The following is an 18,182-nucleotide window of genomic DNA, read 5'->3' on the forward strand; positions in this document are numbered from 1 at the left end:
ATCCAATGACCATTTAAGTTCATATCACGTGTCTTATGAAATGTGTTGTATTTCAAAATAAAAGATAGGAGATAGTTGAACAAAAAAGCGTAGTAATTTATTTAACGCTGGCAGATACAAATTCACTATGACAATAAATATACTCCATGACCTAGTATTTATTCTGAGAATGTATTTTTAAAAACTTCATAAATCAGAACAAAAATAGTGCAACATAGCTACAAATAATATGTACAACAACACAGTGGCCTGTTGACATAGCCCTTCATGAGGCCCAAATACCCACAAACTTCATTTCCCCAAAGTGATCTTTAGTTTCAAGATACAAACAAAATTACAAAAATAAAACATGTTTACCAATGACACTTTAGCTGTACCACACTGCTCCCAGTTCATATGTGAAGGGCTCATCTTATATTAAAAACTGTAGATACAGTCAATAAGCTGTAAACCACTGGATCCAACATCAAGACAAATCTTGTGCTGAGGAGCCTTGAGGAAAAGTAAACTATGCCAAGGGTTCTTCACTTGGTACACATGGTGCATGCCATGGAAAAAAACTTCAGAATGGCATCCCTGGTGAACACAGAGACACAATAAATGGAATGTTGGTGTGGGGTTTGAGTGATCAGAATTTCAGATTATTAAGTCCTCTTCAATATAAAATATTCCACATTAAATGTTATATCTCCATTTTCATTCATTTGATAATGATAATGCCCTGTGAATGAGTATGACTGTGATTCAGAATTGAACACACCTTGCAAATGGGATGTATGAGAGTCCATACCTGTGAGCATGAAAAAAGCACAAGGGAATAATTTATAGTAAATATAATAGTTTCAACTACAGCAACCATTAAACTTTATATATTGCATGTTACCAGCAGGTTTTTGCAGTCCTTACCAAGTAAATGCGAGGGCTTGCAAAATAACAAACAGCAAACTCAGTGCAAATATCTTCCACTGTGAAAGACATTTTAAAAAGTGTATTTAGGTTTGTTAGGAATTGATGGAATAAGTTAAGCTTTGTTTGTTACCTTCCATTGAGATTACTTTTAAGTTTAAAGTTAGGATCAGTTCACAGTGGTATATGCAATTGCTTAAATAACTTACCCAAAAGGTTGCACACAGAGTAAGCACCAGGCATGTCTATGGGGGTAAAATCAAATTTAAAAATGACTAGTTTTTAAGAACTAATTAGTTGACTAGTTATTTAAAAAACGTACAGCGTGTCAGCAATTGAAGTCACACAGAATAATCTTCTCACTAAGCTTTTACAAGCAGGTGCAGTGACTTTTGTAAAGGAATAATAACATCAGAGTTTCATCTTGTTTACCTGGATTTGATCGAACAGTATTTGCATGTAATAATTTGATGCAAAATTGAAAATGTGATAAATGTAAATAATTGAACTTCGAGCATTCAGAAAAAGGTTCAAATATGAGGAAAGGCAAAATACAGAACATATTCGGGAAAATACAGAAAACTGCAAACACATTCATGAACATAAAACATTCTTTGTAAGCAGCAAAACAGGTTAAAATAATAGCAATGGTAAAATCCACTTACTATCATGACAGTTGTTGCGAAGGCTCTGGTTTTATCGCACATCCTCTTCACCTGTTTCACAGGTCCCATTAGAAATAAAGTGCTGTAGGTGTGATCACATTCCACCAATCAGTGGTTACAAATCGGAAGATATCACCTCAAACCTTATTTCTAGTATTATTAGTAACTTGAATCTATAAAAGTGGACACTCACCTCATTATAGCGCAAACATTCCCGAATGTGTAAAAGACAATGAAGAGAATCATGCCTACCCTGGGAATGAACAGACAGCACACTCCCTAGTTCAGATAATAAATGAGAAAAATAAGGACAGACCCAGAACAAGTAATAAGTTTTCTTCTTCTTTTTTGTTTGTTTTAAACAAAAAATACACGTAAATACACGTGTTCCCCTATAGGTATGAATAGTGCATTCCTATTAGTTACATTCCTCATAGCTGGTCGGACCGGTGACACAGCTCTGCCTCTTTGCAACAAAAATCCTCCAGGAAGTTTTAAAGTCGTAAAGTACAATTCAAACTTCACGTTTATCTCCCCAAGAAGCTTATTTTAAAACAATAAACGCTCAAACTGATTAAAAATACCAACCAGGACGGAACAAACTAATCCTATGACCATACAAATAACGAATCCTTTCACACGTGTGCCCCATCCCAACGTAGAGGCTTCATTCGCCGCCTGGAAGTGAGAGGTGACATGTCCACATCATGCTGTAGTGGTGCCATAAAGTCTTCCATAAAGAACATTTATAACAACGTCACACTCTTAACAATGTCGTATAAATCCGTTAAAAAATCTTGGAAACACTTAATGTAATTTTCTCCATTAGCCCACGCAAACGTGTTGACGTGGAGCAGCGATTACAATTCAGTGAGCTTGTAAAGAGAAGTTAACTTTACCTGAAGTATTGTGCGATTGTCGTTGGTTTCATCACGACCACTCAGAAATGCCCTTAATTTATCCATAGGCAAACGCCAAACCTGCTTATTAACTTTATGGCTTAGTTTCCAGTGAGTCCCTGTAAATTTTCATGGGTCCACAGCCAGATGTGTCTCGTAAAGTACCTGAAAACACTACAAATGTATTATCAACGTAGCGCCACACAGTGGTAAGTGTCGTATTAACCGAATTGCCTTCCTGTGATTATTCTATCACAATTCTGTAAAATAGTAGTAGTTCGATATAATGTCCGACATGCCCCTGACCATTTCAGTTGGTAAAATAGTTTTCGGCAACACAACATTTATTTAGCAATTGTACAGTACAATGATAAGAACATAACCAAAATAATTTATTAAACACAAAATCTAAATAATACAGAACTCACTTCCAAAAGATACCGAAAATGTAATTCTAGCAAACTAAAAACGCATGCAGAATAATGAAAAAATAATGAGGCACATACCATCAACAGTTACAGACAAAACAGTATCTATAACTTAAGTCATTAAAAAAAACTTTAAAATGTCCATTACATTTACTAAATATACTAATAAATGATAATAAATACAAAAATGCTGTAATTCAAGGTTCTTCCCAGATTGCACACAGTTTCTTCTCAAAGTAACTAATACATAAAGCAAATGTAACAGTACAACTCCAGCATCTGGCCAGTGAACCTCCACATGTTTTTTTTTTTTTTTTTGCAATAGAAAATCTCTAAGGCAGCCCTGGATATGCAAAACATAAATAAAAATGTTAGCTAAGGCCATCATTTACATACAATTTTTATGGAGCTCTTTCCTTGCATATCAGAGGCCTACCTAAAGTACTCAAGATGTGTCATCTTAATACATTAGAGTCACAGGTGATGTCATATCAAAGAATACAGTAAAAAGTCTAAGCAGTACATGAAAATAATATGTAACTCATTTATATGGCTTCTGTAACCAAAAATCTCAAAATATACATTGTGTTTTCTAAGCAAAATGACTGCATCAGAGAGATGTCCATACATTAACAGTAGAAAGAGGCAGTAGAATTAAGACACATAAAAGTGGGATATGGTGTTTAAAGAAGAGAATGCACCATATTTGGATATAGCATTATGGCACCAATAGTGGGATCCTGGGATCCAGTATGGCATGACAGGCCTACGCACTGAAGACTGCCACCGTTTTTAATAATGTGGCTCCAAGGTCAGCAGATGAGTGCATATGGGTGTCAAACACTTATAAAATCTCATCTTCAGACTCTCCTTCTCTTTCTCGTGGTTTCAGAAGACCCATCTCCATAGGTGGCATTCTCCGGAGCTTAGACCGAACCACACTAGGGAAGAGAATCAGTATTAACTGGTATTCAGTCCAGTTCCAAGTGATCCAAGTGAATAAATTGGGACCTCTGTGAATAATTTGCCTTTACATAACATATGAGGACAGTATTATGTGCATAATAGATGTGTGCGTTTGTATTGTGCAGTGTATATGTGAATTTAGTGGATGCATTGGATGCCCAAGATGACATTAATCCATGGCAGGCTGAACTCCTGCCAATAATAAACGGTCAAAGCTAGAATGTGAGAATCTGAGCTCACCAAAGAACAGCGCTGTGTGTCACGGCCACCGTGAGCAGGGCAAAGGCGAGATGCCAGCTGTAACACATGGTAATGAACATCATGTTGTTGTGGTCTGACAAATCCCACTTTACCTCACTGGGTGGGTACAGCACAAAGGCGATCTGCATAAAAGGACAGATGGCAGGAAACAGTGTTATCAACACAACAAGCTGATTACAAAGGCTTACACATATGTGCAGGCTTCAACGCTTCCCTTCACACTCGTGGAAAGTGACCCTGGAGATTGTGCTTCTCTCTTCTGAAATGCTATCCCTGTTCTTCCAAGTGGTATTACAAAAAAACTGACAACTCAAGTGTTATCAGTCTTATTAACATTTTGTTTTATAAGGATTTGGATAGCTAAATAAGATAATCCTTGATTTTGCAACAACACAGTGAAATGCTTCAGTGACGATTTCTGTCTTACCCATGATTACCTAAAAAAGAAATCCACTTAATATTTCATGTGATATACATTTTGTAGTCAACACACACACTTTAATGCTAAGCTACATTTGTATAAGGCTGCATCTTCCTGTGCTCCTACACGCTGGTCGACTCCAGTACCATGGAATTTTGGGATGTGCATCAGGACGACATTGTGAAACACCCCATGTGAAACATGGAAAAAGTTCATGAGAACACACAACCTGAGGTAGAGTGGTGAGACACACACACACACACCTGCCAGAACCAGCTGCCCTGCAGCACACAGAGGGTGGCCCGCAAGAGCTCCAGGAGTATGTTTCCCCTGTTGAAGGTCTCCAGGAGGCAGGTGAGAGCGCCTCCAAAGGCCGCATACAGCAGGAGAATGTGCACGTGGACATCTAGCATGTCTCTCCCGTGGAGGTGATAGAGGAATAAGAACCCTGCAAGCAGTCAAATGTCTAGTTTAGTAACGCAAGGTTTCGTCCTGCATGAATCTGGTCATGCAGCAAATTGTGTTATGCAGTCCAGCGCCCACCTTCATTAAAGAAAGCCAGGCCCAGTAGCAGGCGGTCCAGGGCCAGGGGCGCTGCGTCGGTGCTGTGGACCGTGAGGGTGGTGGCCCCTGCCAGCGCGAAGAACAGGTACATGGTTGTGTGCTGCCAGTTCATCAGTTTGTCCCAGTGCTCGGTGGAGGAGTCGTACAGGTGGAGCTTTGGCCCACCTGCTGCAAACTGCTCTCCTAACATCCCTGTAAGAGCGGGTCAGACGTGTAGTGTTAGGAACAAAGGTAGATCTGATCTGATGTCAGGATCATTATGAAATGTTTTGATGCCAGGAATCCATGAAATATTACAGTAATAGCAGCAGTTCATGGGAGCAGTAAACAAAGAAATATTTGCATAAGGGTCACAATATTGTTTGTCTGGATACAAGGTGGTAAAGCAACTGTGGCGGATGTGTCATAACCACGAATGATCTGAAGAACACACAGACGAGGCGTGCATCTGTTTAATCTGAAATGTATGCAAGCGTGCGAGTCTAGCTTACCAATAACGGAGAAGGAGAGCATTACGGCTCCCTCGACGATTTCAAGGCGGTGTTGGGAGGCGCGGGTGGCGAGCCTTCCTGCACCAGCACTCTTGTTCCTGCGGGTGGTGTACCACAGCGAGTGCTTCACTGCCCACCACAAGCCAGCGATCAGAAAGAAACTGCCTGGTAGAGCGTGGCCCTTAAAATTCCCCATGTCGTCTCATAGGTCCTGAAATTGCAACAAGTTATGAGATGCAACTTATTCCTCAGCGTTCTCCCCATCACTTTACAAATCTCCCTGGGTTGGTAAACCTAATATGAGATTTTTCATGCTCCTCAAGGTCAGACTGAACCAGGGCCATGAAGATGTGGGAATGTGTTTCTGTCCATTTCTCCATTTTATAGTGAGATGAGCTTAAATGTACACATGAAAGAGACATTACAGTGATAATGAAAACATGACAGCCCAATAGAATCCATTTACTTCACCAGCGTTCATATTTTTGTTTAACAGCACCCTCTAGTGGCCAAACTGCACCAGCCAACGTACAAAGCAAGAACAATATTTTCCTCATTCAAAATCCTGTGAATTCTCAATTTTCACAGCTGCTCTCAACAAGCAGTTGTCCCTAAAAGCAGGGGTTATAGTTAAAGGAAGATCAATATATTTTATATAGCAGAGCACCATACATATATCAATCAGCCTTCAATGTATGGAAATCCCACAGGACCTTTGGATTGTGTGATTGCTATATTGTGTGTTTTTCTTTATTTCGTCAAATACCGTATAGTGTCAAAACAAGCTTCTCCAACTGGTTCAATTTCATTTCAGCTACTAAATTCTTTCAGTAGCTACTTGGACAAAGTATAATAAATATTGTGCCTGTTTTGAAAGATGTATGATAATACTTTAATAATCTTCTGGTTATTATTTTTTGCTTTCCAAGATTAGGGATTATTTTGATATCTCCTGAATACAGGTTTGAATCCCCTCTTTGATTGCTGTCGGCAGGTTCCCCGACTAAGCATCGTCCAGGATGTGGCGCCATCGCCATGGAAACCAGATGGCCTAAGCGACTCTACAACGAAGGGCGAGTATGCCGTCTGATTGGCTGGCGTGCTTGCGCTTATTTATAGTCGCATCTTTCATAGAAGCGCAGTGGCTCCAATATCAATAGAGTCTATATCAAAAGAAGGAAACAAGATATTTTTAATCCGTCGTGACTTTCATCTCGGGTCATTTAATAATAAATATAAATGTAAGGACACCCAATCCCAGAAATTAACAGGACTTCACGTTAGTATAGCTTTATTTCATATTATGTTAAATCACACAGAATGATGTGAACTATATGCTACATCTGTCCAACATAACCTCCATAAAGGGTTGGGGGTTTTCCCCTTTGTTACAGTGAAAACGTTACATTATGTAGACCTAAAACAAACTGCCCGACGCAAATAAATAGCTTGGAGAAAGGTTTACTTTTCACGTACCGATGACAGATTACACTAAAACTTTAGCAGACCCCGGTTGGTCTGGATGATCCAACAACGTTTCATGACTGAAGCGGATTTAAATAAAGTGATCTTGTGTTGAGATGTTTTGATTAGGTCCTGAGTGGTCTGATAAAAAATCAAAACACAAGGCGAAGCTGCCCAGCTGAGCGTGTTCATACACTCATACACTCAGATTTCTCTTGCTCATCGCTCCTCAATTTCATGCCCAAGAGTTTGAGAAGTTTACAAAAGTCGTTCCGAACTCGTAAACAAATTTTCTTGACAAAAACAAACAATAAACCAAACAACCCATCCAACAACAGGTTTTCAATCACTAAAATACAAGAACTCGCATTTAGAACTATTAAATCCTGTAAATAAAAAGCCGGACTATGTGGCGTTTGATTATTTTTTTTTTTTTACTTACCTTACAACCAAGCGGGGCGGCTATTTGTTAAATAACCGGAGTACAGACTACAGAGAAACTGCCTCCCTCGCATTTGAAATGAAAACTCTTAAATGATAATTAACTCCTCTATGTACTGAAGCATCTTACAGAACCAAAGTTAGATAAAACGCTGTCATATCCTTTCCGCTAGATGTCTAGTTAAACCCTCCGTGTTAAAATCTCGTCACATTTCCAGCTGTTTTCCCAACTAGCTTTTCTTAAGGACTCTTTTACGGGAATGTCGAGGGACCCTCCCGTATAAGTCAGAGATTGGTTTAAATCCCTAAGCAAACGTCATTCTTTTCCATTTTGATTGGTTAGTCGCCCCTTCAATCAAGGACTTGTACGAATTCCACGTGTGCATTTCTACCCGCCTGCTACGGGATTAAGTACTTTGAGATATGGAAACCGCTATTCGGGCTAATAATTCAACCCTATCCCCCCGCCATAGCTGCTGGAAACTTATACGAATCGCTTATTCAGAACCTCGTCCTGCTGTTTTTAGATCTCCCATTAACTCACAGTTATGAGGAATCAAATTTCCCACTCGAAAACGGTCGTCAAATGACTGGATAATGGCTGGATAACTGTGTGTGTGTGTTTCTTTTTGACCTGTACTTTATTAACAGAGTCAGTCAGAGGTAAAGATTGTTCTGTATAAAACTAGAAAGCCGAATTTTAAAATATGTTTTGCTGGATTTGTAATTATAGGGCGGGACTAGAAATGTGGTGTTTGTGTACGTGCACGAAGTCACGCTTCTCACAACATATTTTGCAAGGACAAAAGGAGCCCGGCGAACGTGCCCGAACCGGGCCGCTTTGGGGCAGATTCGGGCTTTTCGAACTCCTGAATCAATGTACACAAAACGGCTGTGCCGCTGACCATGGGTTTTATTACCCCATTTGACAGTGGCTGGCGTTCAGGGGAAATAACCTAGAGTTAAATGGAAATTAAATTCACATACCATATACAAAGTAAACAAATTGTATGAATTTAATCTATGAATGATACCACTTAATAATTTCATAATTTCGAAAATATTTACAGTCGTAAATTGGGGTGGGGTCACTACTTCGCAGGAAGTAAAGAAAGATTAAAAACTAAACAAGGAGGAACTGCCATCAGAGCAAGCAAATGTTTACATTGTCTGCATTAAAACAGTTATTCAGAGGAAAAGATGAAGAGAGAAAGGAGATGGCAGGGCAGCACATATCTACAGAAGGTCGCATTTATGACCTAGGGTTATAGGGTTAGTGCATTATGTGCACAAAGCTGCCATATTTCAGGCAACCGTTGTACAGACCAGTATAGACCACACAGAAGATGTAGACATATTTACAGTCTAGATACCGGCTCATACACATCCTACACAAATAATGTGAACATAAATTACCACAACATGATAGTGAACCACCTCAAAACAGTGATACAGGAGCCAACATTTACCATACTGAGCAATGACTCATTTTCACCGAAAGTTGGAATGTACATCTTCTCTTGCATCTTAGATCTTCCCATGATGCCTCAGCGTTGTCTGCGCAGGGGCAGCTGGTGCCAGGGCAGGCGTGTTTCTTCCCGCACTTCCTTCCTTCGTTCGCAGATGGTCGTGGTGCTCACACTGCGAGGCCGTGCCTCCTGTCCTGGTCTCGTCACCTTTCCAAACCACCAATCAGAAACAAGGTTCCTAATGTCACTGCTGGCTCGTACGGGAACTATAAGTGCCCATGAATGAATAAGTTACTGGACACGGGTCTCATGGATGGACTATGTGGAATAATATTAGCCTGATATCATGAAGATCTAGATGTTTGGGCAGAGAGTAGGACAAGCTGTGCCATCCACCTTTATTTCCATCTTTACTTATTGTTTGAATGAACAAACGAAAACTGGCCCAGCACCATATGGGACAAGAAAGAATGATGCTGACAACCTGCTGTTTCATCTGAATGAGTTACTGGGTCTCCTGGTGCTGTGCATACATGTGTACGCTGGGCGCCTGCATTGCCATGGCCCTTACCTCTCTGTGGAGGCGCTGGGAGTAGTGGGAGCTTTGGGCACCTCCTGCTGCTCCTCCATTGCACAGTTTCTCATGGCAGATCAAACACGCATTATTCGCATCATTCTACAAACAAATAGAACATTATGACCAAATTATACACACACACACACACACACACACACACGCCTGGTACGAAGGCCACTTTATTAATTAGCCCTGCCTGGTCCCCTCACCCACCAGTGACATGATTCTGTGCTTGCGTAAGTGAAGCATCTCGAAAGATTCGGACAGTCCCGGGACAGGGCCGCCACCCGACCCTGTCGTCCAGCTGTTGTCGTCGGATGAGACACGGCGAGGGCGGGGGTGGGCACGCTCCTCCGTGGAGGGAGATGGGAGCATGGTGGCGGTGTGGAGCTGTTTTAGCTGTGAAGACTCCAGCTGTGACTGAGACAGAAGGAGAGAAGACCGAGAGAAGAGCCAGAGAGACACCAGCCCAATTCAGTTTCCTCAAGGCTAATTCACCTTTCAAATGTCAGACTTCAAATAAACAAACCTTAACAAGAACATGTATGCTTTCATTTTGTTTTTGCATGCTTTTTGATAAGCACGTTAGTATAAAAGCTTTCTAAAAGCTCTGTGTATCCGGTTCCCATTGCTGCATTTTGCCCTGCAGCTAGCAGCCTGGGCAGGCATCAAGGTTTAGCAGCCAGCATGCACCCTCTCCACAGGAATATGAACTCCACATCGTTTTGAACTGCAGGCCGCTCCACACCGTGGGCTAGCATCACGCTTGGAGGACAAATCAGACAGATTGGTTTGACTAGCACATCACTCATGAACTCTGCCCTGTCAGTCACAGCCTGAACCAGTTACTTTATTAGGCACCTCTTCATGGAAACCTTTGTGAGACTCTCATGCGATTCCCTCTTATACGGGGGTTCCAGAAAAAGAACCCAACTGAAATCCAGTTCTCACTTAATTATAGAACAGATAAAACAGTATGTTGTTCTCATTACACAAATGGCAATTACAAGCTATGGCTTAATGTTTTTAATGAGCTATGTTACATTGTTGCTTCTTTTACATACGTTTCTGTGAAGACGTCTGAAGACATGCATGAAGGGGGTGATGTATATGTTTGTTGTATGTGTAGGAAAAAGATGGAAAGAGATAGAGGGAGATTGAGGGAGAGGAACAAAGAGACAATTGCGTGACAATTGTCGAGTGACAGAACCATGCAAGACTGGCCACAAATCAGTTGGCATAGATCAACCCCATCACCTTCAGCTGGAACGGACCTGGAAGGGGCTCACATGCCAAATCTTAATCCCGCCAAAGCATTTTCGCCTCGAAAACCAGGTAAATATATGAAAATGTATTCTTTGACATTTAAATTTGAATGCTTATATTACTGAATGACAAATCTGAATGACAATTTGTTTTATTGTGTTTCAGTTTAACATGTTTATATACTCTTTTTAAGTGGATAAACATCACATTGATCAGCTTGATGATGTTTATTAGTATTTTCTACTGGTATATTATAGCTTGATTATTATTAGCATTTATTTGCAGTCATTAGCAGTTTTGTCACTTTGTCTTTGTTAGTCTTCCTATGCCTCACACAATTTGTCTATTCTTGCAGTATTGTATTTGTTGACACAATAATTATAAGCTCAACTGAACTGCTGGATGGCATATGATCAAAATGTACACATTTCCACACTCAGAATGAGTTGCTCTGAACACACATTATGCAGTATACCCAAATGTACATAAAATGCTTAATCCCAAACCTATAAAGCATTCAGCAAGATTATGTTGTTACTTTACATTGCTTTCCAATTTTGTCTAAAAATGCAGATGCAGAGGCTTTGCTTACTAGTGCAGTGCAATGCAGAAAGTAAAGCCTGTATTTCCTCTATAGTACGTTACTGTCATGCACCCTCAGCAGGCCGCAGTACCCCAGATGTGCCCATTCATCCCGTCCTCCGAGTGCCTTCCTACCATGCATGGCATTGATGCCCGTCTGCCGTCTGTGGGGCGTCTGGGCCTTCGGAAGCTTCTCTTCTTCTCTTTGGCCCGATCCTCACCAGACCCGTGTCCCCAGTAGCTGCTCATCCACTTGGTGAAGTTGCCATCGTCGTCGTCCTCGTTGTCCATAACGATTGCGGGAAGCAGTCGGAGCGACAGCTTGACGCCTGGTGTGCGGGACCAGAAGGGGAGAAAGCAGACGGGACTTTGACCGTCAGTCAGGCGTGCTGGGTAGGGCTGCAGCCGCCACTGGAGCACGGGTGCTGGGCTTGCTGCTCTTTGGGGCGGAGCTGAGGCAGTCTGAGATGGAGAGGCGAGGAGATGGAGCGTGTTGGCTGGGCTGGGCTGGGCTGGGCTGGGCTGGGCAGTAGGTGGTGAACAGATCCCCCAGGGTGATTAGGTGGGCTCAGTGTGTTGGGTTTGTTGCTCTAAGCTGGCCCAAAAATAAACTCACAGCTTTTATTCAAGTCTTTAAATAGTGAGTTGTGTGTAATCTAGTTAATATCGAAGAAGGAGGTAGGGAGGTGAGAGAGAGAAGGAAAGAAAGACCTGATGTGTGGATACAGGAATCTGAATTGGTGTGTGTATACATGTGTGTGTGTGTCTCTCTTTCTCTTGAGAGAGAGATAGGGAGAGAGAGAGAGTGCGCACATATGGTGGTGGTCTGCTTTTAAAAAACTTTCCATTACAGAGCATGGAGCCTAGGGGGCCCAATCACACAAACACAGCCACACACCAGTTCTCTCATACTTTCCACTCACTGAACTCATGAAGCCTGCCAATAATTATGGACTGCAGCAGTAAAGACCAGTGACAGATTCTACTGCAAACATCATTTATTTTGTCACAGTCACATACACACAGCTCAAACTCTGAGCTGCAACCTTTTAATTGGCCCACACGGTTTGTAAATTATAGTCTGTATATATGTTTACATAAAAATTGTCTGTATTTATCAGCTTCTACATTATCTATATGAAAACTGTAACATATTGCAGAAAATACCCAATGAGTTTCACCTTTGTGGGAAGCGTTGAGTGTGCTGACTAGCTGATGCTGGATTAGTAGCCTCCTTTTCTTTCCAGGCAGTGTATTTTGGGCTGACCCTGTTCTGGAGAATATGACAAACCCCCTTCATTAAAGACAAATCTGGGGCACACAACAGCTTCCCTTCAGCTCTGTCTACTGTCCTGCTCCAGTTGTTTATACCATCATGATGTGGGGCAGTGCAGTACAGTAGGGGAGAGAATTCTACAACATGGGGCATTTGCCATGCACAATGCTAGAAGGGTAATATATGTCTGCTGTACTAGAACAACAATGGTAGCTGCAGCCACAATAACAACAACAACAACAACAACAACAACCGCAAAACGAGGAGTGGTCACTGAGCTATACATATATCTGATAAATACTGGAATTACAACAATTGTATGAAGTAATACTAAGTACTACAGCCCAAAAACAAGCCCAGACTCCGCTGGGATGGATATGTCAAGGATAACAATGCTAGAGTCTTACATTTACTATAAATTAAAAAACATGTCTCTAATTCAAGAATTTTTGACAATGCCATAAATTTCTATGCAATCACCCATCGATCATTTCAGGTGTGTAAACAGAGAATGACCATTCACCATGACTAGCCTCCCCATAGTGTTATTCAAAGGGTTCAAGGAAAAGGAAGTGTCTAAAGATGCTGACTCTTCATCGTGACTGTGACCTTTTACACAGGCAGACCTGGACTAACCTGGAGATCTTGTAACATACTTATCCTGTAGTATATATCAGTAAGCTCAGAAAAGTGATTGTCGTGCTAATACAGGCTTAAGGTGCCTGCTTGGCTCACTTCAAAGCTCTGTCACATCATTTTATTAGGGATTGTGCAAACTCTAACAGATAGGGAAGTCCTGTCTGTAAAGAGCTTTATGTCTATCTAATATCATGTTATGGTCCTATGTAATTTGAAGTTTGTAATGTGCATGCAAATTATTGGTTTATCCATGGCAGTTTTTAATATAATGAGACTGTCAGCAGATCAGAGGAGGACATTCCAGGTTCAGAAAATAAAAGTCCTCACCAAGATTTTGCTCAGGCTCCCTGGATTGTGTTCGTTCCACTAATTTTACTTGGCACTAATTACAAAATCCAGCAAGCTTGAATAAAATCCTGGGAAGGAGTTTTACTTTCTGAACTTGGAATGTTCACCTCTGGCAATGATAGCCTACATTGTTTTGCACACACACAGATTGATCGCGTCTCATGCTCCAATGAAAAGCTACGATTGACCAGAAATCTCAATGGCTGGGTACATTGTGTATTTGATATGTCAGATGGAGGGGGTGTATTGAGGACACTGGACTAGTAAACATGTCTAATAAACTAGTAAACCAATTTCTTAGGTTTCCTTGCATTTGTATTTGATTGTGCAGCTGCCAATGTTTGATTATACCCACAATATTATCTGTAAATGAGTAATTAGGCCTCATAAACAAAGTCTTGCGTATTTATAGGATTTATTTGCAGTGGATACTGACATTTGGTGAAAGCTGAATGCTGTGCTGTAGTTTTGTGAATATGTTTTGTCATCAAAGAAAAAAGGTGTCTAATGCACACATGATGTATTTTCTGTCTAATGCAAAAATGCAAAGATGCAAAGAATCCAAAGAAACAGCACATTATAAAATTTATGATATATAAAATCTGTATACAGCTGTGCTATGGTGTACAAAAGCATCCTTGTTATCTGTCAGTGGTAGCATTTTAATTTTAAACGCCCCCAGAAGATTGGCTGAGAAACTGAGGTATACGGCTAGAGTATTTGAGCCTAGATACTTCCCACAAGCGTTGGGACACTAAGACCATAAAATCATATCAGAGTGACAAGACAGCTATATTAGTAGATAGTACAACAACATCATGCTACAATATACGTTGGCACAATCAATATGTCAATCAATATCATAATATTGCTGTCTGTAATACTGATATTACAATAGGTTTTGCTATGCAAATGAGCAAATTGATGAGAGAGGTGAAGAGAATTTACAAAATACAGAGCAACCAAAAAAAATGAATACTGAATACTAATACAAACTACATAAGTGAATGAAAGAAACTAGCAACAAGGAACTAGCACATGAAATAGCAACAACTGAAGGGGAGGCAAAACCAGGAAGTAAATAAAAAAAAAAAAAAACAGCTAGCTGTTAAGCAAAGCAAAAACAGGAGACTAAGAATTATTTTTGCAAAGATATAGATCACACAGACAATAAGAGCAATTTGTACATGGAAAGGTGGCAGAGCAAGAAGACGTTTAATGGAACAGTGTTGCACAGGGAATTGAAAGATATATAGTGAAACTCAGAGGTGGGGACTCGAGTCACATGACTTGGACTCGAGTCAGACTCGAGTCATTAATATTAAGACTTTTGACTTGACTTGAAAAAATATTCAGAGACTTAGACTTGACTTGGACTTTTACACCAATAACTTGGGACTTGAATTGGACTTGAACCTGTTTACTTGCAAAGACTTGATTTTTTAACCCCAAATCTAAATTTTAAAACGCATATTAATATTTATAAAGTGCGCCCCATTAATTTCATTTCCGTCCTTCTGACGCAGACCGGTCCTCTGCTTTTCCACACTCTGTACGTGTGTGTGTGCATGAGCTGCAGCACAACCAATCAAATGGGGGATTGGCGAACGTAAATTTTTACCGGGCGGGGTGTAAAATGGACACAAATTAAGTATTATATCGCGATCGATCGATCGCCAGTGGTTGGTGCCAGAGCGAACTAGTAACTCATTGAATCATAGATGTGGATCAGAGGTAAATAAACTAGATTTTTTTCCGGCGTGAGAAATCGGATGTGTGGCGTGAGAGCGTGTGAAGTCGGTCAAATGCGTGTGTCTCACGCTCAATGCGTGAGGGTTGGCAACCCTGGGTTCTGTATCTGAACTCGGGGAAGAGAGCCTCTCTCTGTCACCATCATAATATCCAGTTCTATCTCAGCATGGATTGTGTATTTGAAGACATCTACATCGAGAAAAAAATATATTGACAAAAGTGGAGCGAGTTTTCAGCTATGGGGACATCATTCATCGTGCACAAATGACATACAGACTTTTGGCCAGCAAATGCAATGCAGAATAGTTTACTGAAATGTCTAAAGTTGCAGATTCCTGTTAATTGTTCAGTTCTTATATTTGTTTGTCTTGTGTCACTCACACATGGACACACATGTTCTCCAAGAAACCAGATAAGAGAAGAGAGGGAAAATGCTGTTATGGTTCTTTGTATTGTACTGTGAAAATATCAGCACTTTTTATTTGAACATGGAGTTCTACTTATGACTTTTTCACAGAATATTTATTTCTGGAAAATTGTAGTTTAAAGTATGAATATTTTTGCAGCTAAGTTTAACAAATTGAACTGTGCAATAAAGAGGTGTAATTTTAATTTTTTTAATACTTCGTGTTTTCAGTTGCACATGTTTTATCAAGATTTGAGGAGAATTTAGATTTAAAAAAGAATTTACAATTTAAATTTATTTACATTTAAAATATACCTGCAACATTGGTAAAAAAAAAAAAAAAAGACTCGAAAGGACTTGAAATTCCAAGTTTCAGACTTGGGACTTGACTTGACTGTTGTCTGTCTTGACTCGAGACTTGACTTGACTTGAGTGTCTTTGCTTGAGACTTGACTCGGGACTTGAGGTATAAAGACTTGGACTTACTTGAGACTTGCAAAACACTGACTTGGTCCCACCTCTGGTGAAACTGAAGAGCAGGTAGCCACAGCTAATCAGAACATTGAGAGGGTGAAGGGCTGTATTTGCACTAATGAGGGTGTAGGATTAATAGGGGAAGAGAAATATTGGCTGGCTGTGTGAGATCTATTATCAAAGACAACATTTTTTCTTGTGTGCTATGACCAGTCTCAGATATTGCAGATGAACATTGGGTGTTCTGATAAATCACAGTAATCACCAGAGGTGGGACCAAGTCAGTGTTTTGCAAGTCTCAAGTAAGTCCAAGTCTTTATACCTCAAGTCCCGAGTCAAGTCTCAAGCAAAGACACTCAAGTCAAGTCAAGTCTCGAGTCAAGACAGACAACAGTCAAGTCAAGTCCCAAGTCTGAAACTTGGAATTTCAAGTCCTTTCGAGTCTTTTTTTTTTTTTTTTACCAATGTTGCAGGTATATTTTAAATGTAAATAAATTTAAATTGTAAATTCTTTTTTAAATCTAAATTCTCCTCAAATCTTGATAAAACATGTGCAACTGAAAACACGAAGTATTAAAAAAATTAAAATTACACCTCTTTATTGCACAGTTCAATTTGTTAAACTTAGCTGCAAAAATATTCATACTTTAAACTACAATTTTCCAGAAATAAATATTCTGTGAAAAAGTCATAAGTAGAACTCCATGTTCAAATAAAAAGTGCTGATATTTTCACAGTACAATACAAAGAACCATAACAGCATTTTCCCTCTCTTCTCTTATCTGGTTTCTTGGAGAACATGTGTGTCCATGTGTGAGTGACACAAGACAAACAAATATAAGAACTGAACAATTAACAGGAATCTGCAACTTTAGACATTTCAGTAAACTATTCTGCATTGCATTTGCTGGCCAAAAGTCTGTATGTCATTTGTGCACGATGAATGATGTCCCCATAGCTGAAAACTCGCTCCACTTTTGTCAATATATTTTTTTCTCGATGTAGATGTCTTCAAATACACAATCCATGCTGAGATAGAACTGGATATTATGATGGTGACAGAGAGAGGCTCTCTTCCCCGAGTTCAGATACAGAACCCAGGGTTGCCAACCCTCACGCATTGAGCGTGAGACACACGCATTTGACCGACTTCACACGCTCTCACGCCACACATCCGATTTCTCACGCCGGAAAAAAATCTAGTTTATTTACCTCTGATCCACATCTATGATTCAATGAGTTACTAGTTCGCTCTGGCACCAACCACTGGCGATCGATCGATCGCGATATAATACTTAATTTGTGTCCATTTTACACCCCGCCCGGTAAAAATTTACGTTCGCCAATCCCCCATTTGATTGGTTGTGCTGCAGCTCATGCACACACACACGTACAGAGTGTGGAAAAGCAGAGGACCGGTCTGCGTCAGAAGGACGGAAATGAAATTAATGGGGCGCACTTTATAAATATTAATATGCGTTTTAAAATTTAGATTTGGGGTTAAAAAATCAAGTCTTTGCAAGTAAACAGGTTCAAGTCCAATTCAAGTCCCAAGTTATTGGTGTAAAAGTCCAAGTCAAGTCTAAGTCTCTGAATATTTTTTCAAGTCAAGTCAAAAGTCTTAATATTAATGACTCGAGTCTGACTCGAGTCCAAGTCATGTGACTCGAGTCCCCACCTCTGGTAATCACACAATGCAACAAACACACATACTGTTAGTAAAATGAATGAATAAATAAATATGAGGCTATTAAATTTTTTTATTCTTCTGTATTCTAAATAGGACACAACACTTTATTGATTCCAAGAGAACTTTCTGTACTGAAAAGTGATATAATAAATATGTGGCATTATAATGTCGTTTTTTTCTTAATGCCATTCAGTCTT

The 18,182-nt window shown here is 40.1% G+C and overlaps 3 protein-coding genes across 3 annotated transcripts; all 3 read right to left on the reverse strand.

Annotated features, from left to right (window-relative positions):
• Positions 1 to 72: 72 nt before the first annotated feature.
• Positions 73 to 2,642, reverse strand: sft2d2a (SFT2 domain containing 2a). The gene is made up of 8 exons (XM_077013633.1): positions 2,471 to 2,642; positions 2,160 to 2,249; positions 1,765 to 1,850; positions 1,572 to 1,653; positions 1,116 to 1,151; positions 907 to 965; positions 761 to 790; positions 73 to 576 (listed from the first exon to the last, which is right to left on the reverse strand). The coding sequence occupies exons 1-8, from the start codon at positions 2,534 to 2,536 to the stop codon at positions 525 to 527; spliced, it is 501 nt and encodes a 166-aa protein (XP_076869748.1). The 5' UTR covers positions 2,537 to 2,642; the 3' UTR covers positions 73 to 524.
• Positions 2,643 to 3,163: 521 nt separating this feature from the next.
• Positions 3,164 to 7,766, reverse strand: tmem45a (transmembrane protein 45a). Its single transcript, XM_077014761.1, has 6 exons — positions 7,508 to 7,766; positions 5,602 to 5,812; positions 5,090 to 5,302; positions 4,810 to 4,994; positions 4,105 to 4,247; positions 3,164 to 3,839 (listed from the first exon to the last, which is right to left on the reverse strand). The coding sequence occupies exons 2-6, from the start codon at positions 5,795 to 5,797 to the stop codon at positions 3,743 to 3,745; spliced, it is 834 nt and encodes a 277-aa protein (XP_076870876.1). The 5' UTR covers positions 5,798 to 5,812; positions 7,508 to 7,766; the 3' UTR covers positions 3,164 to 3,742.
• Positions 7,767 to 8,522: 756 nt separating this feature from the next.
• lnp1 (leukemia NUP98 fusion partner 1) lies at positions 8,523 to 11,934 on the reverse strand. Its single transcript, XM_077013634.1, has 4 exons — positions 11,536 to 11,934; positions 9,766 to 9,972; positions 9,547 to 9,651; positions 8,523 to 9,182 (listed from the first exon to the last, which is right to left on the reverse strand). The coding sequence occupies exons 1-4, from the start codon at positions 11,689 to 11,691 to the stop codon at positions 9,054 to 9,056; spliced, it is 597 nt and encodes a 198-aa protein (XP_076869749.1). The 5' UTR covers positions 11,692 to 11,934; the 3' UTR covers positions 8,523 to 9,053.
• Between the last annotated feature and the right edge of the window lie 6,248 nt (positions 11,935 to 18,182).

The sequence above is a fragment of the Brachyhypopomus gauderio genome, chromosome 8 (assembly GCF_052324685.1).
Source record: "Brachyhypopomus gauderio isolate BG-103 chromosome 8, BGAUD_0.2, whole genome shotgun sequence".
NCBI classification, from domain to species: domain Eukaryota; kingdom Metazoa; phylum Chordata; class Actinopteri; order Gymnotiformes; family Hypopomidae; genus Brachyhypopomus; species Brachyhypopomus gauderio.